Source organism: Corvus cornix, chromosome 4, assembly GCF_000738735.6.
Source record: "Corvus cornix cornix isolate S_Up_H32 chromosome 4, ASM73873v5, whole genome shotgun sequence".
Classification (NCBI taxonomy): Eukaryota; Metazoa; Chordata; class Aves; order Passeriformes; family Corvidae; genus Corvus; species Corvus cornix.
The window spans coordinates 46,202,150-46,219,046 of NC_046334.1; the positions used below are offsets into that span (position 1 = coordinate 46,202,150).

At 39.4% G+C, this 16,897-nt stretch overlaps 1 protein-coding gene across 1 annotated transcript in view; it reads left to right on the forward strand.

The window, feature by feature from the left end:
• The window catches only part of SCFD2 (sec1 family domain containing 2), a 195,733-nt gene that overhangs the window by 2,663 nt on the left and 176,173 nt on the right, over positions 1-16,897 (forward strand). The window contains 1 exon segment of the mRNA XM_010402156.3: positions 6,230-6,398. Coding sequence (XP_010400458.2) covers positions 6,230-6,398 — 169 coding nt within the window.

Consider the following 16,897-nt stretch of genomic DNA (forward strand, 5'->3'; position numbering starts at 1 on the left):
AATGAAGATCCCTTCATGCAACATTCTTTTGCTACCAACAAATGTCTCCAGAATTCATTGGTAATTTCACAGAGTTATTCCTATGCTTTGGACATGATACTCTTGCTATCAAGTAAAACGCAAATGGAAGGAAGAAAAATCCAGTGCATTTCAGAGGCAAAGCTCTTATGTGGACCTGAATTTAGTGCCACGCAATGAGATTTGTTTCATTGGTTTGTTAAAAACTGTACAGTAAAAAAATATACACATGCAACTCCCAGCATTGAAATTGTGAAATCAGTTTTAAAGAAAATGGAAATGATAGAATTAAGTTGCACCCAATACCTTAATTTTCTTAGGCGTATCCAGCGTTTTATATACTTTCTTCCCTGGCTCCATACCTGTGGCTCCACTTCTTGGCTTCAGGTGAATGAGTCTGTTGAGTTTCATTCAGCCTTACACTTTGTAAAAGCTAAGGCTTCCTCTCTGCAAGATTTCAGTTTGGTATTGGCAGCTGGGCCACTGGATCTTTTTTTCAAGCTATGATATGTATTTGCAGTCAGCAGTGTAAAAATAAGTAATTTTTCTTCTGAAATGACAACTCAGTGCAGCTAGAAGCCTTCGACTTAGACCTTCTCATTTGGAGCTCATTTCAAACAACTTTTTTAATCTTCCTTCTCTAAAGATGCAAGATTTTGGATTTGATTTGTGTCATATTGATATCTGAATCTTGTCCAGAGTGTGGGCTGTAGAAATGGCTGTTGGTTATGTGTCCATGAATTATGAGAATGCTTTCATATTCCACAGCACTTCCACAACAGCCTGGAAGTTCACTAAGAGCAGGTGCTGGGCTACTTTCTAATTAAGTCAGGCTTCTGCTTTGACCAAGGTGACTTTGAATCCCTCTGAGTAGACTATCAAAAGGCAAGTATTTTCTAGCTCAAAGGCCTGAATGTAGTACAGGTTTAGGTAGCTCTAGATGATATCTAGAAGAGTTGCAGTTATAGATGTCTTATTTGTTAGCTCGTGTTCCATTCTTATCTAGAACTCTATTGAATACTTTTTATATTGTATTTTTGTATGTTCAGCATTGCTTATGCACACTGTATTTTGTTTGCCTACGTATTGTTTTAATGTCCACTACTCTGCTGTAAAAAGCAGAATAAATCCTCCCAGCTAGAGGAGTACCCTGATAAGCAACACTGGTTAAAAGTCAGAGCTAACTGATAAGCACTGTAATTCCTCTTAATTTTCTTCCTCTAATATCTGCACCCCTAAATATCTGTGTTGTGGTGCCATATTGTAACTCCATCCTCCTTCCATGTGTTTGTTGGTTACTACCTTGCCAGCATTCATATGGAGTAGTATTTTGCAGTTTCCCAGGTTTCTGTTTTCATGTGTTAAGCTCATTGATACCTTTCAGATACTAGTGTTCAGAACACCTTGACAGATTTCTCTTCCCACTCTTTCAAGCTTTGCAGCTATTTGGGATCTTGGTCTTGCCCACTGGTGTGTGGGGGTAATTTTGAAATTCAATACAGTGAGCAAAAGACAGAGAAGAATGAATAGCAGATGGTGCCTGTGCAGTTACTCTATAGTTTTGAATAATAACCTTTGTATAGGTGTTCTTGAAGTTGGGTATTTCAATGCTGTCAGCAGCAGCACTTTATCATCTTTAGCACTGTTGCATTTGTCTGTCAAAATCATGGGAATGTTTCCCAAGAGACAAGGCTGCAAACTTGGGTTTAAATTTCTGTATCCCCTCCCTCACTGTCAGCTAGGCATCATCTTTGCATCAGACCTTTGTGCTGGTTGTAATGTTTTCAGCATTTGAACAGATACAAAAGGCACAGTTAGGTGCTCATCAATGAAGGGCAGGTACTATTCTGTTTTGGTGTCTGGGAGCAGCCGCAGTGATGAGAAAGTCAGAGCATGCCTTTATCGTTCTGCATAATTCATAGTGGAGAATGAGAGTGTAGCCTAACATAGGCCCATGCCTCTCTGGTAAAGGCTGATTCTGACTAATCTCTCTTTTGGATTTTTTTTGTTCTAAGGCATTTGCTTGTAATTGTCTCTTTTTTTCATTATATTTATCACATTTCTAATTTGGAGTGCTTTACTCATGCTCTTTTTGTTTGCAGCATCTTCCAGGTTGATGCATTGGTGTATTGACACTAATGTCTTTTTAGAGGAAATGAACCCATGATTTTTTCTTCCTTACCATCTAAGCTGAGGCCTTGAAAACATAAATACTGAGGCCTGTAGAGTACAGTAGTCCCCTTTTTGTGAACTAGACTGGGGCTTCGACACAGGAGGCAACTGATGCTTAAATTATTATGGTTACTTGAGGTTGAGACTGTGCTGTGAGGAGTGATGGCTGCTGAAAATATTCAAGTGTGAACACACTACTGCACGTCAGGATGCAGCTTCTGCTATGACATGGCAGCTTCTGCTGTGGCATGATATCTGTAAAGATTTGGCTATCATGGAATAAGCACACAAATTTTTATAATACGTTTCTAAATGCTTCAGGCGTTATATTTGTTATAGAGGCTTTACAGAGAGAAGAAAATAAATGGAATGAGTTTTTCTTGTTAAAAGAAAAATGCAGGTGACTAGGTCAGTGCAGAGGATTTAGAAATTACAAGAGCCTTCAACAGGTAAAGTGTTCCTCATCTCCAAATTTGCCGCTCTTTACGTACGTTGCAAGACTGTGAGAGATGGGTAATCTGTCATATTTTTATGTCAGTATGCTAATGCTACTGGGCTTGGTTGTGGACTTCTGTGATCCTCCTGCTGGACTGCAGATTGGTTTTTGGGTTTTGGACGAGGGAGGAGTTGTGGTGCTTTTTTGTTGGCTAAGATTCAATAGTCAGCTTAATGGGATAGGTAGCTGGCTGCTTTGATATTATTTCATCTGTACAGTGGAGAACGTAGATCTGTCTTTTGGCAAGGTGGAGGAATACTCTAGTTTCCTTTAACGCTGCCCAATTGTTCCTGGGAACATACAGGCTGCTTTTCAGTGCTGTTTAACAAAGTCATCTTAATCTAACACTGGATTAAAAGAGTATGTCAAAACATTGATAAGGAACTGGAGCTCTAAGTATCTATCTTTTTTCAAGGAAATAGGTGTAAACGTTTCTGTGTTCTGACATTTTAAACCCTGTTCTCACAGAGGTCATGTGTTCCCTAAGAAAGGTGCCTCACAGGACTTGTCCCACTAGAGTTATTTAGTGTAAAGTCTTTCCAGTTGGTGGTATTATTCAGAAAAGCATTGAGTGAGTGTGCGGTGTTGAAACATCATGAAAACTGGGATGGGTTTGTCCATATATCTTTCAAAATCACCTGTCCTGAACTAATCTATCTATAAAGTAGGTAAAACAGCAGATGTTGAGAAAGCTTGATAGTGAGGCCAAGATATGCTTTACATGCTGTTTAGGTGCACACTGACTTACATTTAAGCACTCATGGAAGGACAAGTCGCCAGTAGAAATTAGCTGCATTAGTTGTTGGCTAGTGAGCACTGAAGAACTGCTTTCTAAATCAAGCTCCTCATGTTTGGCAACTGACTTTAAAGTCTTCCTATTGCCCAAGCTCTCATTTTGTTTCTGTGGCGTGCAGTTGTTCCTTAAATATGCTATTTTTTTGTTTTGTTTTTATTTTGAACCAAACAGTACAGCTAGTAGGAGAAAGTAAGAATAGGAGTACAAGTGGTGTGATACAGCACTGGTAATGGGCTTAGGCAGATATTTTCTTGTATGCCTGTCATTGACGCCTTTCTGGGGGAAGCAGGGAGTGTAGTTAGTGAGTTCCTGGCTACTATTAAAGAATTGGTTGGTTGACTTTGCAAATTGTGTCAGTTGCAACTTGTAGCAAATGTCACCTATTTCAGTTTGTAACTTATAATGTAAAGAAAAAGTGAAATTAGTACAGTATGATATATAAGAGTTCTTGTATCCTGAAAGCTAGATGTTAGCCTGGCATGAAAACTCCTATTTTGCAGTGGTCAGATAACTTCTTGTCACATGAACGCTCGATCTGTCTGTACTTTGGCAGCATTAAAAACCATCACCTGCCTTGAGCACTGTTGGTCATGAGAAGCTGTGAGCAGAGAGGATCAAAACTAGTCCCATGCACCCTTCTGAAGTCAGTGCAGTTGGAAAGTGACTCCCTGGGATTTCCTGTCCTAGTCTTGTGAAGTTTAACTGTCTTTTCAGGCTTGGTTGATTTATGCAGTTGATCGGGGGGGGGTGGTGACTTTTAAAACCTCCAGTAGATGTTTTGTGATTGATTTGATGAGGCATGGCAAAAGCCAGTAGTGGCTGTGGACCAGTGGAAACCTCCAAGAAGTAACAGTTGTGGGAAAGAGACAGAGATGGCACTGGCTGTTTGTGGAAGCAGCTCGGGTACTCTGGGTCTTCCCCCTATGCCAAGAGGAAAGGAGGGATGTTAATAATTAATGTGGGTTTATTTGCATTTGAGGTGTTTCTAGTTTAGCCAAATGTCTTGTCTAGCTAAATGTTGCTTGCTTGCAGCGTGTGTGGAGAGACAGATGTTGCTTCCAGTACATGGGGTGGAGGTTCAGTAGATTACCATTGGTTTTCCCTGTGCAGCTTTGTGAGTGTTGCAGTGTGCCTTACATGTGACCGATCTACTAAGAAGAGTGCAGGGATTTTGTAGAGCAAGGTTGCTTAGGGAGTCACAAAGACAACCTAGCTCATTCCATCTGTACTTCACTGGTCTAACTCTGGCTGGGAATGGTAGAAAAGAAAGTTGCTGTCATTCTGTAATTGTTGCAGGCTTTGGTGAAACAGATGGGTAATAAACCATCTGAGTGCTCAGATGGCCACACTGCAGTACCATCCCGTGCTGGACACATATGCCTTCTTTGCTTTCCGTGGATAAAGGCATTGCCAGCAGAGAGTTTGACTTCACTTTTCTCTTCCATTTTCATCCTTCCATCTCTTTTCATCTTCTTCTGCAATACAGAATAGTGGATAAACCATGGAAAACCATGGTTTACAGCCTGGATACCTGGCTGCTGTAGAATTGCTGAAGACAGTCTTCTGCTTATCCAAGAGCACTTAATAATCTGACCTCAGCAATGTTCTTGATGTAAGGGTCTTTTTTTGGATTTATGGAGCATGTAAAGCTAATTCAGCTGTTGGAACAGATCTTCTCTGTCTTTGGAAATGATGAAAACGTAAGAGCAGATAGCTGCCACACAGACACACTTAGATGGAGTGGGACCATAGCCTGAGACAACTTTTTCCTGCTTCAAAAGTTCCTGTTTTTCTGTGATGAAAGCCAGGAGAACAATACTAAGCTCAGCACTGCTGTCCAGCCCTGTGTTGATGGCTGAACCATAGCCTAAGTGGCAAAATACAAATACCTTCAACTTGTTCCTGATGTAAAGGCAATAAGGTTTCTGGTCCCTCTCTCTTGACTTTTTTATCTGTAGTGTGTGTCATGTTTTTCTGCTTTGAATTGGTTCACAGCCCTAATATTTTCTAAGTTGGTTGTAGAGCCTGCGTTGAGAGTTCATGAATGGAAAGAAAAGCATGTGTGTTTGAAATCAGGAAAATTGAAGAAAACATGCCAGCTGGAGTTCAGAGTTTCTCTTGGAATATGGTCAAATGGACATTTTATACTCTGTAATTTGGGTTGGCTTAGTTATTTCGTGTTTATTTCACCTGAGCTGCCCTTGCTTTATATAAAAGTGATGATCTTGATAGTGGCATATCATTGGTAATTGTTTATTTTAATATTAGGCTGGCCTGTCTGTATAGCTGTTTATGTAACTTGTATACAGTCCTTTCAAGCACAGCCCTATTAGTTTAGGTAGAAAAGTGCAGTATGCATGTGAGTGTATATATAAATATTTGCCTGCTTTTTTTAATAACCATTGCAAATATTATTTAACAACTTCCTTAGGCAAAGAAAAATGTTTTTCATGTCTAAGTGTAAAATCAGTCAATATCTTAACAGCTGTTAAACTAAGTCTAATTTGTACTTTTAAAATGAATCTTTCTGAAATGTTGTAAGTGCTTTTAACTTTACCCATTCTAGAAATTAATTGTACTTTTGCAGCAAAATGTTTTTGAGAAGCTAAGTGTGATCCTGATGTTATGAATACCAGTGTCCTTCTCCCCAAAACATGTGGTTATTTTCTTTTCAATTCCTTGTGTTTATTTTTCTAGTTATGCACCTGATAGTTTTTGGGTCTTTTTTTTTTTTTTTTTTTCCTCAGGAGCAGTTGGTCATCATGGTGACAATCTTGCAGAGAAGATTCTTTCTGTGCTTCCCAAACTTCCTGGCCACAAGACTGATGTGATGGTTAACATGGTGGAACTTACAGCACTGCAGACTTCAGATGAAACTTGCGCTGTTATAGCACCTGGCTGCTTAGCACAACCAAAGTAAACATTCTTTTCTTCTTTCTTTTTTTTTTTTAATGTTGAATATGTTTGTTATCTCTCTGTGAAAAAATGAACAGAGAACAAGTCTTTAAAAAAAACTAAAGAAAACAGTCAAACTTACAGCAAAACCCCATCTGGTCATAATTCTGCTGGAATGTAAGTCTATGTGTGTGCATTAAGTGAGTAGGCCAGATAAGACTTCCAAAAGTGGGAGAATCTCAAGACCTTTTAGATTTGGGTTGTTTAAATTGCTGTAGATTACTGTAGCACAAATCAGTACAGGTTAACACCAAGAATTCTACTTGTGACATTTCTTTTTCTGCCTAAGTAATAGGTCATGCAAACAGGTAGTTCTCAATGGTGACGTTGTTTTTCCCATAAGCCTCTTCATAAAGTTAGCTGGATGCTAATTTTTGTTAGAGTACATGTTAATTTAAGGTCTTATCCCTGTTTTCAAACACAATACCTGTGGAGAAGGACAATAAGGCACAAATTCAGGTATACAGACAGCTTCACGAGGGACTGATTTTTGCTTAAACAAGAACAACCTAAAAGCTGTAACTTCAGACAGTTGTACTTAGCTATGTATAATGTGTAGCTAAGACTTTACAAGCAAATTGCATCAGATTTGATGTTTCACTTTCTAAATTTAGTTGTCCAAACCAAAACTTTCCTGCAACTTCTGTTACTATGCAAAACCAGAGAAGCATACCAGGTGCTGGTTTCATTCCACAAAAAAATTTTCTCAGCAGTGCTCTAGAAATTAATGCAGTGCAAAGGAGATTAAAAGTTCTTTCTCTTTTACTATAATGCTCTTCTCATATATTAGAAAATGTTTTTTCAAGATGGGCTATCTAATATAGTTCCTATTCTTCTCTTTTGACTCATTTTGTGATTTCACACCTGCACTGTATCCTTCTCCTTCCTTTCCCCCCAACAAAGATTTCAAAGATTTCCACCTTTAGCAACATATGGTCTTTATTTTCTGAGAGCCTCCAGATCCTTTGTCACCTTCCATCTCCCACACGTGCTGTAACTGGGTCCAGTTTCTAGGTTTTGCATTGCATACCTTTCTTCTCCATAGAAGCTGGAGAGAAAACATTTCCTCATAGAGATGGACTCAGTTGTAACTTACTGCCAGGGTGACTAGCTTAAATAAAATTTGATCTGGTTTGCTTCTCACTGCCTGCTTTCCAGCTGATTCCTGAAGTAGAAGTGAGATGTCCTCAAAGATCTATCTGCATAGCAAAATGAAGAGGTCATTGTCCTTAGTAGAGTTCTGTGGTAGCTGTTCATGCTAACTTTGAGTAACTATCAGAAACAAAGAAAATTCTGTCAGTGTGGGCTACGGAAAAAAAAAATAGCTATTTACTGCCCTGAGATTGTCGGCCTGTGCTACCACTCCATTGTTTCTTCCATTACTGACATTAAGGAGACTAAAGGTAGTGCTGGTATGACTTCACATGGCTAAATTATGACTTCAGTCATGTATTCATGTTTTTAGGAACACCTGACAGAGTTCTACTATGTTCTAAGGTGGCTAGTAGTATATATGTACATCAAGGTTTGTTTGCCTATTTGCTGGCTAATGGGAAGGTGTCCTCTGTTAACAGTAGTTAGTCTTAACATATGTTTCAAAGTCTCATGTGGACACAGCTGGTTAAAGAACAGCAGGATTTGGCTACAAGATGCAAGTGTGGCAAAGTTGGATGATAGCAGCTGATACGTGCTACCAAAGCAGTGGTGCAATTAACACACCAGTCTTTAACAGCTTCTCCAAAATACCCTCTTTCTAAAAAGGCATGGTACAGAATCTGTTACACTGGAAATTTTTAGGAACAGATCAGGCAAATATTTTAAACAGTCTTAATCTTGCCTTGGAGCACAGCAAAGGGACTACATGACCTCTGAAAATCCCTCTTGTGATCACTGTTCACAACTGAAGAAGAGTTGTGGGTCTTATAAGAGTCTCCAAACTCCAAGGAAAGTGACAGTGTGATGTTCAGCCTGTCATTCACTTCTTCTCCAACTATATAATGATCAGGAATAGTGTCTAGCTTAAAATAGGCACTTCCAAACTAGCTTAAGACAGTTGATGAAGAAATGATGGCTTGAAACCATAACAGTGGCTGAATGTGTGGCTGAAGGTGGTAATTTCCGTTCTGTTCAACAGGACTATTTTCAGTGTTGGATTATAAATGCTAACATTAATCATCTTTGCTAGTGTAAAGTGGTTGTTTTTCTGAAGCACTGAAATGGACTAAAGATTCCCACCAGTAAATTTCTGTGTCAATTCCATAAGAAAGTCCTTGGGATATTCTCAATTTCTCATCAACTTGGTTGTTGCCCTTGGTAACTGGCTCGAAAGTGTTTCTTGTAATTGAAAACTTAAGTCTTCATTTATGTTTGTATATGTTGCATTGCAAGGAGTGTTCCTCTGCTTGTAAATTTTCTGTTTACTCTGGAGTGAAAGTGCCAGCCTTTTCCCCAGAGACATGACCAGTGACTTCAGTTACACCCAAATGAAATGCGTGAGGACTCTATCACATGAAATTTTGTGATCACACTGTAGCATTTCAGACTCACATATTCTGAGTATTTTTTAAATGTTTTCATTGTTTTCTCTCAAGTAATATTTGAGCACGCTGTAGTGAGGGGAGAGAGAGAGTCTGGTCCTTGCATACAGCTTGCTATATTTAACTTCTCTTATGGAATGCCACTCCAGCAGGAACATCTGGGCTGAATTACAGAGTTAGCAAACAGAATTAATGAATAATTTATGGTTGGTGTGGTGAAATAAAGCAGGGTTCTTTTCTCAAATCTAAGGAAATAATGGGCTTCTTTAAAGATTTAGATGAAAATGTAAATGCCATATGCTGCTTGAATTACTGTACTTTGAAGGTGCTCTCTTTGTGAGGAAGGGAATTTCTTAAAAAAAACCAACCCAAACTATTCTACAGTTCTTGATTTTTTTTTAGTCTTATTACCCTCAAAAATCTCACAAAGTAATTGTTTGCCCTGCTGTAGTCACTGACATGTTACTGTTCCAGTGTGGATGACAGTAGAGTTATGCTCTTCGAGAATTGTGTCAAAATATTTTATTCATTTTTATATACAGATGGAAGTACATAGCAGAAGAGAAACAGTTTGTAGATATTTAGCTAAAGACATCCACTCTTGATCAGAACTGCTGGTTTCTGATTCAGAAAAGCAGGAGCCACCCTGTTGTTTCAAACAAATGATGCATAATAGAAGCGAAATTGTAGTGAAAGCTTAGTGGTAGGCGTGATTTGAAAAAATGGATTACAGTTCTCTTGCTGGTCTTTGTATTTTGATAACTCATAGAGTGTTTTTGGAGGAATTCTCCCAAATTTCAGCTTCTGATTTTAAGCGTGCATGTACTGGCTTCTAGGTGTTGTCTGTTTGGATGAATGTCAAGCTCTGTGTGTTTGTGAGCAATCCATCCCGTAAGTTTGATAACATCTTGGCCACATTGTTTCTCAAAGTACCCATCCTGTGTTTTTAAGATCTCTTTTTAGCATGTTGAAGCATCTTGCTGTCAGTAATTAGTTTATCTCAATGAAGGTTTATCTTTTCCACCACTTGCAAGCTGGGAGCTGAGGCGCATGAAGCTCCCATGGCTCCCTAAAACCCCAAATCATGGTTCAAATGCCTAAATCCTGGTCACAGGCCTGTGGTGTGTGAGAATTAAGGATTTATATGTGGGCAACAGAAGGAATATCTATGTTTACTGTTTTTTCATTCTGCTTTATTATTAGCCAGGAACACTTTTGATATGCTCTCCTATTTTGCTGAACAGACTGAATATTTAATTTGCTTATGCACATTTCAAGAACTTGCTGAATAGAGATTTCTTGCCTGTTTTTCCACTCTTGCTTCCTTTCTCCAATGTTTGCAGGCTTCTTAGAATTCAATATGGTGTTAAAATCTTTTAAAAAGTCCACATTTTTTATTTAAGATATATATGTATTTAATGCAATATACAAAGAACCATTGGACTCTTACAGCAAGCGTTTTTCCATAAAGATGAAGAACTTTAACGTAACACAGTTCATGTTTGGGCTGCTATGCCTAAAGCAATTCAATAAGCAATATAGCTGAGCTGTCTGGGCACTTTTGACAGAGCAGATGGAGCCACTAAATCTCCTGTATTTGCATTGGAGGGAGAAATAGCAAGTTGAGAATGAAGTGACCATGTTGATGGGTGTGATGCAGAAAGCATTGTTATGCAGGCCAAATGTTTGAATCACAGCACCCACAAAAATCTTTCTTTAGGTCTTGTATAAGGAATGGAAAGGTAGGTGTGCTGGGGGGAGTGGGTTAAAAATTAGGACATTCCTGGAGATGGACTGATAAAATTTCAATGTCTCATGTTAATGGCAGTTGAAAATACATACTTCTCCCAATCATTCTGAGTTCTGAGGTTGTTACTCACATTTTGGACTGATCAGTACTTTTTACAAATGCTACGATTTGGATGGAGAAGAAAGCTCTGCTCCAGCTGCATCTTTGCATTTGGGTGTGATGTGATGATTCAATGCTCCTCTGGTACTGTGGGACTTGGACAGCCCTGAACGTAAAGGAAGGCCATGAGGTGAGGGGACTTTTATTCCAGTCCTGGTTCTGCTGTCAGCTTGCAGCATGATATCTCACAGGTCACTTAATTCCTTTCTGCCTCTGATTCCTCTTGTAGTCCGTGTCCAAGGAACTTGTTTCCTAAACCAGTAAAACAGGGAGTTTCTTAGGATACAAGTTTGCATACTGAAGGCAGAAAAATTCTAGGGGTTCTGATCTTCGGGGTGCAATTAGTAGTGCACATGAGTACAAGGGGAGTTAAGGTGTCAAGACTATCGAACGCAGGATCTCCATTTGTGCTTTCTTTGGTAGTGTCCTTCCCACTCCTACTCGCAGTGCTTTATTGCCCTGGGGTGGGGGGACAGTTTTGAGTTGTATTCACCTGTCCCCCTTTCCTGGGAACTGATGGAACAGCAGTTCCTGTGATCTCTGTATAGCACACACTGCAGTAGTCTTTGAGCAGTCACATGTATCATGTGCATTTCAAATGAAAGAGGTGTGTGTGTGTATGGCAAAGAAAAGGGCAACAAGAATTAAAACTGAAGAGGAGGTTAAAGTCTCTCTTTAATCTGGGATGTGGACTTTTTTTGAATCGTTGCTTTTACTCTCTTGGAGTTTTTTTGTTTGTTTTTTTTTTTTTTATCAAGGAACAAGCATCTGAAGGATATTGGTGTTTTGGGGTTTTTTTGAACAATATGGTTCTTGGATCTTTTTGGTATTTTCAATTTTTTAAAAAATTATTTCCTTTACATCAGCTGTAGATGTTAATTAGGAAAAAAACCACTTTTTTTTTGCATGCATAAGTTTTTAGAAGCTTATAATAAGAAGGTAATTTGGGACAGTGTTATTCTTGAATGGGCTGGAAATTTATGGCATAAATTAGAGTATTTTTCCTTTCTGGAATGTTAATATTAAAGAGGAAACATTACTATTGCTGTAAGAAAATCCAGATGTCCTGACTATATTGCTTCATATCCACTGCGAGTCTTTTAGAGGAGGAAGGGTAACCCAAAACAAAGGATGTCAAGGCTCTTTCAGACAGGGAGAGAGACAGCTTCGTGCTAAAAACTGCTTTTGGATCTGCCCCGGTATGTTGGTGGTGGCTCAGCAACAGCGGGGTGCTCCCTGCCCGTCCCTGCTGCTGGGGTGTTCCTCCAGTACTGGAGTTTCTGTTGCTGGACACTTCCCCCTGGTGGAAGCTGCACGCTCCTGCTCTCCCGGGACCTGGCCTCCTGGCTCTGTTGCAGTGCTCTGCTCCTAAAGATTATTTTAAACCTAAATTCAATACCCCCAAGACAAAAAACCCCCAAACCAACCCCAAAAAAGCCACTACCCATGGTACAGCTGTTTCCTATCTGCCTTTCTGAACAAGGTGAGCAGCACTTTGGGGAGAGAAGGAAGTTTTAACTGCAGAATTTATGAAAAGCAGCCATCACAGTGCATTAAATATAACTCTGAAACTTTCTTTCACCCATGACACGTGAAATTACAGCCTGGCTCTGTGCTTCCAGGACTCCTGTTGTGCCACTAAGGTCCATTTTCAGGGAGATGAATTGTGCTTTAGAGGGTTTTTATGCTGGTACTTTTTGCCTTTTTAGCAGTCCAGCCAGGAGGTGCTTCACGAAGTGGTGGATTGGGCAGTAGGAATGCCCCAAACACTACATTCCTTCCTCCCCCACCATGCTCCTGGACTGGCAGCCTTCCTGATCACCCCTTTATTGTACTTATACAGGCTTAGAGCACAGTCCTGAATCAAGGCCTATTCAGAGTTTTCTCATTGTTTGAAATTTCTCAAGGCATCTTCTTGTTGGAAATAAGAGCCCTGCCTGGATCAGCTTCTGGGGTTTGTCAGTCAAGACAAGCTTTCCAGGAGATGCTTTCTGCTCAGCTTCAAACCAGCCTGAATCAAATGAACATAATTGACTGTTGCCACAGGATGAGATGAACAAGCTGATAAGATTTATTTTATTTTACAATAAATGTGTATATTTGCCCGGATCCATTCAACATGGGACCTCCTTGAAATGGAAAAAAATGAAGGGGTGAGAGGGCTGTGCTGAGAGTGGAAAATCCTGGAAAAGAGGTCAAGACCTCCAGCTTGCTGTGCTGTGTAACATACAGCATTGCTAGAAGACCTTGCTGCCACTCTGCAAAACCCCAGTTTGCTGCAGTAGTGAGTTTGTTGAAGTAACCAGCAGAAGAATCACATGAGGTTACTTTTTATGACCATCTTCCTGCCTAACAGGTGCCACATTTTTGTCAATTGTCTGTTATGACAGGGCTCAGAAGTCTTAGAAGTTGTCTTCTAGATAAGAGGAAGTTTGAAGCTTATTTTCCTTGAGATAAAGAATTAATTGGGCTGACAGGCTTTTGGCATAGCTGGATGGCTCTTCCTTATCCATGCCTTTCAGCCCACTAAAAGGACTTCTGGGGGTTGTGGGAAGCTGGATTGCTCAGGACTTCATTCTTGTACTTTTAGAACCTCTAACTGCCCTCTTTGTCTAGGCTACCCAGGCTTAGTAATGAAAATGTTCAGGCAGAATTCAGGTTGTTTTTCCTGGGCCCTCTGATACTATCGTAGCAGTCCTGAGAGTACAAGTTTCAAGAGGTTTGAGAAGCTCTTGCCTGTAGAATCAGTTAGGTGAAAATGGCAAAATCGGAACTCTTTATGCTTAATTTTTTGAAGACATATTTTTAGTTCTGAAGAAGAAAGACTCCCTGTATTTACATTATTCTCTGTATTCCCTCTCTATTTGAGTTCAGCCATTAAGTCCCAAGGTTTTGATTTTCCTTTGTCCATGGAAAGACACAATAAATTTGAATCTTACCCTGAAGTTGTCCAGCCATCAACAGGTCTGAGTACTTGCATCTTCACCTGGTTATCAGAGCAAGGTCGCTTAATGCCTATAAGGAAATTCAGTGAGTTCAACCCCTCAGCTAGTTTATCTTCTAGCTGTTCCCTTGTTGCCATTGTGCTCTGTATCCTTGCAAGGATACAAAGAATATCCTTGCAAGATATAAAGAAGGACAAATCTCTTTCTGATGACTTATCAGAAGGAGTAACTACTGTCTTTATGTTGCTTAGGGGCGATGGTTTTTTGGCTCTCTGTAGCGTTTCTTTTAAAACTGACATAACTTTTTTGTTCCCTTAATGCTTTTGTTTGTGAATTTTGTGAGGTTCTTTTTTCCCCTGTGTAAGTTTGCAAAGTGTTTTTTCCCTTGGTGTGGCCACAGTGCATTTTCCTGCAGATGTATTCAGAGTTTATTAGTAGCATAAAGCCTGTGTCTGTTTAAGTAGACTTTATGGTTCTCTAAAGTGAGCTCTGATCTTTCTTGTGTTATAGCACGATCTCCCAGAGACTATTGCTTTGGCTGATGTTGTGAGATTTTTCTAAGACTAGCTCTTACTCTGCTTGGCCATCTGCCTTCAAGTTTGCCTCCTGAATGACCTCAACAGCAAGGTTTTAAAATGCAGTGATATGCATTGGCCTTATTACATACTGTGGAATTACTCATTTGCTGTTCAACCATAGTGCCAGAACAGAGAGTGACTGAGTGACCTGGAGGGGTGTTTTAGTTTTTCATTCTTATGCTATAAAGTAAGCCTGCTGTATCTTACAACAGAGAGAAATGTGCTGTACTAGACTGATGAGAAGAACAAATGACAGCTGCTCAGTTGGATGACGAAGTAATGTTTGGGAAGGAAACAGTATTATCTGTTGGCAACAGGTCTGATTGCAAGTTTTGACTATATGATTTGGGTTATTTCATGATTCCAGACTTAATATGAACCAGGAATGAAAGTTTACACAGGCTAAAATTTATGTGAAGTGAGCTATTTACCTGCCAGAACTTAAAGATGCTTTTACTTTGAAAAGTAGACAGAATCTTGCACAGAGAAATACTCTCTTTTTATACAGATAAATACACCCACAACTGTTGATTTTAATTTAACTGAGCCAAAAATCCAGCATTCTTTTCTTCTATTTAGCATGGCTAAATAATATTTAGCATGGCTTCTGTTATTTAGATGACAAATCTTTGAAACCTAATTCATGATGCCTAGGTCTAGCGTTTACCTCTGTGTGTGTATGGTTTTTTCTTGAAGTGTAGTAAGGGGATGCAGAAATGGGTATTGCTACTTTATAACTGTTCACAGTTTCAAAAGTGGTTGTGAATATTGACCAAGCCAAGCCAGTTTTTATGCTCTGATGAACTTCAACCCCCAAGAAGTCCTTCTACAGGTTCTGGATGACTATGTTTCACCAAGTACCACATAGTTTCTATAGGTTGTGAGTATATTTTTTTAAATTATCTTCAACTGGAAAAGATTCCCAACCTCTGTGGGAGAGAAAAAGTTTTATGATCTTACCTAATTCTCTGCACAATTGTAGTACTTATTTAAATAAGTAACAAGAAAAAGAAATCCATATCAAGTCATTTTCACTAACTGGAAACAGCCACAGAACGCACGCTGAATGTGTATGCTGCATGTGGATGTTCAAGCGCCAGGTACCCCTTAAAAAAAGGGAAATGAACCTCAATAGAAAAAGCTGCAGTTCTTATTAATGGTGGGAATGTGTCATGGCTTCAGACTTTCTTTGACAGGTCAGAAAATGCCCTCAATGGTACGCTTGGTTTGGTGGTGAGGAGGGTATGTGGAGGAGGAGGGAATTAGACGGCACCAAACACACTGATTATAGAAGCCCTTTTTAGGAGGAGGATGCAAAGTTAATATCGAATGACTATAAAAAACAACCAAAAATCCAGATATTTTGGATTGTGACTAAATTCTGCTCTCATCACTCATTCTATGGCAGGTAGAAGTGTATCAGGAAGGGGTTGAGAGAAGATACCCAGAACACAGGGTAAATATATGCAATGTAGACAGAAGTCCTTATCTGTTTCTCTATGACAGATCAACCAAGGTATGGAAATGGTTATGAAAATGAAAGCCTGAGGCTGGAGCTTTATTCTTTCTGAATAGCTGTCAGTTTGGTTTTGAAGGCTAGAATTGTCCATATTAGGTTTTCATGAGATCTGAGGAAGCTAGGGCTCTAGGTTTGCATTGAAACTATGACAAATATGCTACTTTGAAGTAAGAGGGGGGAATAATGAAGATATGCAGGACCCAGCCCTCGACTTGATCTAAGTTGCACCAACATGCTAGCGAAGAATCTGGCCCTGCATGTCCAAACATCTCATCTTTAAGATGTAAAGACTGCTTCAGATTATTTTTTTTTTACTATTTGTTTTGGATCTCAAAGTATCTACTTGAATACTTGTTCTCAACTCATAAAAAGAGTATCTTTGACTCTTTTAACGAGTTATACTGTAAAACTTACTAAGCAGTGATTTTTGTGGTAACAGTCATTTACCGAAAGAGTTGTCTTTCCATCTATTATGAAGATGTATTTTTGTATGTTAAGCCCTCAAAATGGCTTAGTCAAGAGGTTGCATTGATGACTCCAGGCTTTAGGCAAGCAAATGAGGCAGGGAGGTCAAAGGAGACTACCAAAAAGTGGCCTTGTAAATCAAAAACATTGAGAAGAAGGAATTCCTGGCATTCCATGGTATCTGGGTTTATTTTCTTACATTTCTCTAATAAGAAAAACACACTTCAGATGTGTTCTTGGTAAATGTTTTCACTTGTCTCATCTATCTCTGCTGCCAAACACGACCCAAAATATATTGGTCTTACACGCCTCAAGGACATCTACTGGATAGCTACCCAGCGCATCTGTAAAAGTGGACTTGGCACTCCAGTGCAATCCCTAAATGTAGATTCAATTGTCAGCACCTCATTACTAACTGCTCTTTCCCTGGAATAATTTTTATTAAAATAACCTTATGCAATAGCTTTAAAATGCAGAGCAGAATGCTCTAAAGTAACCCATTGTGTT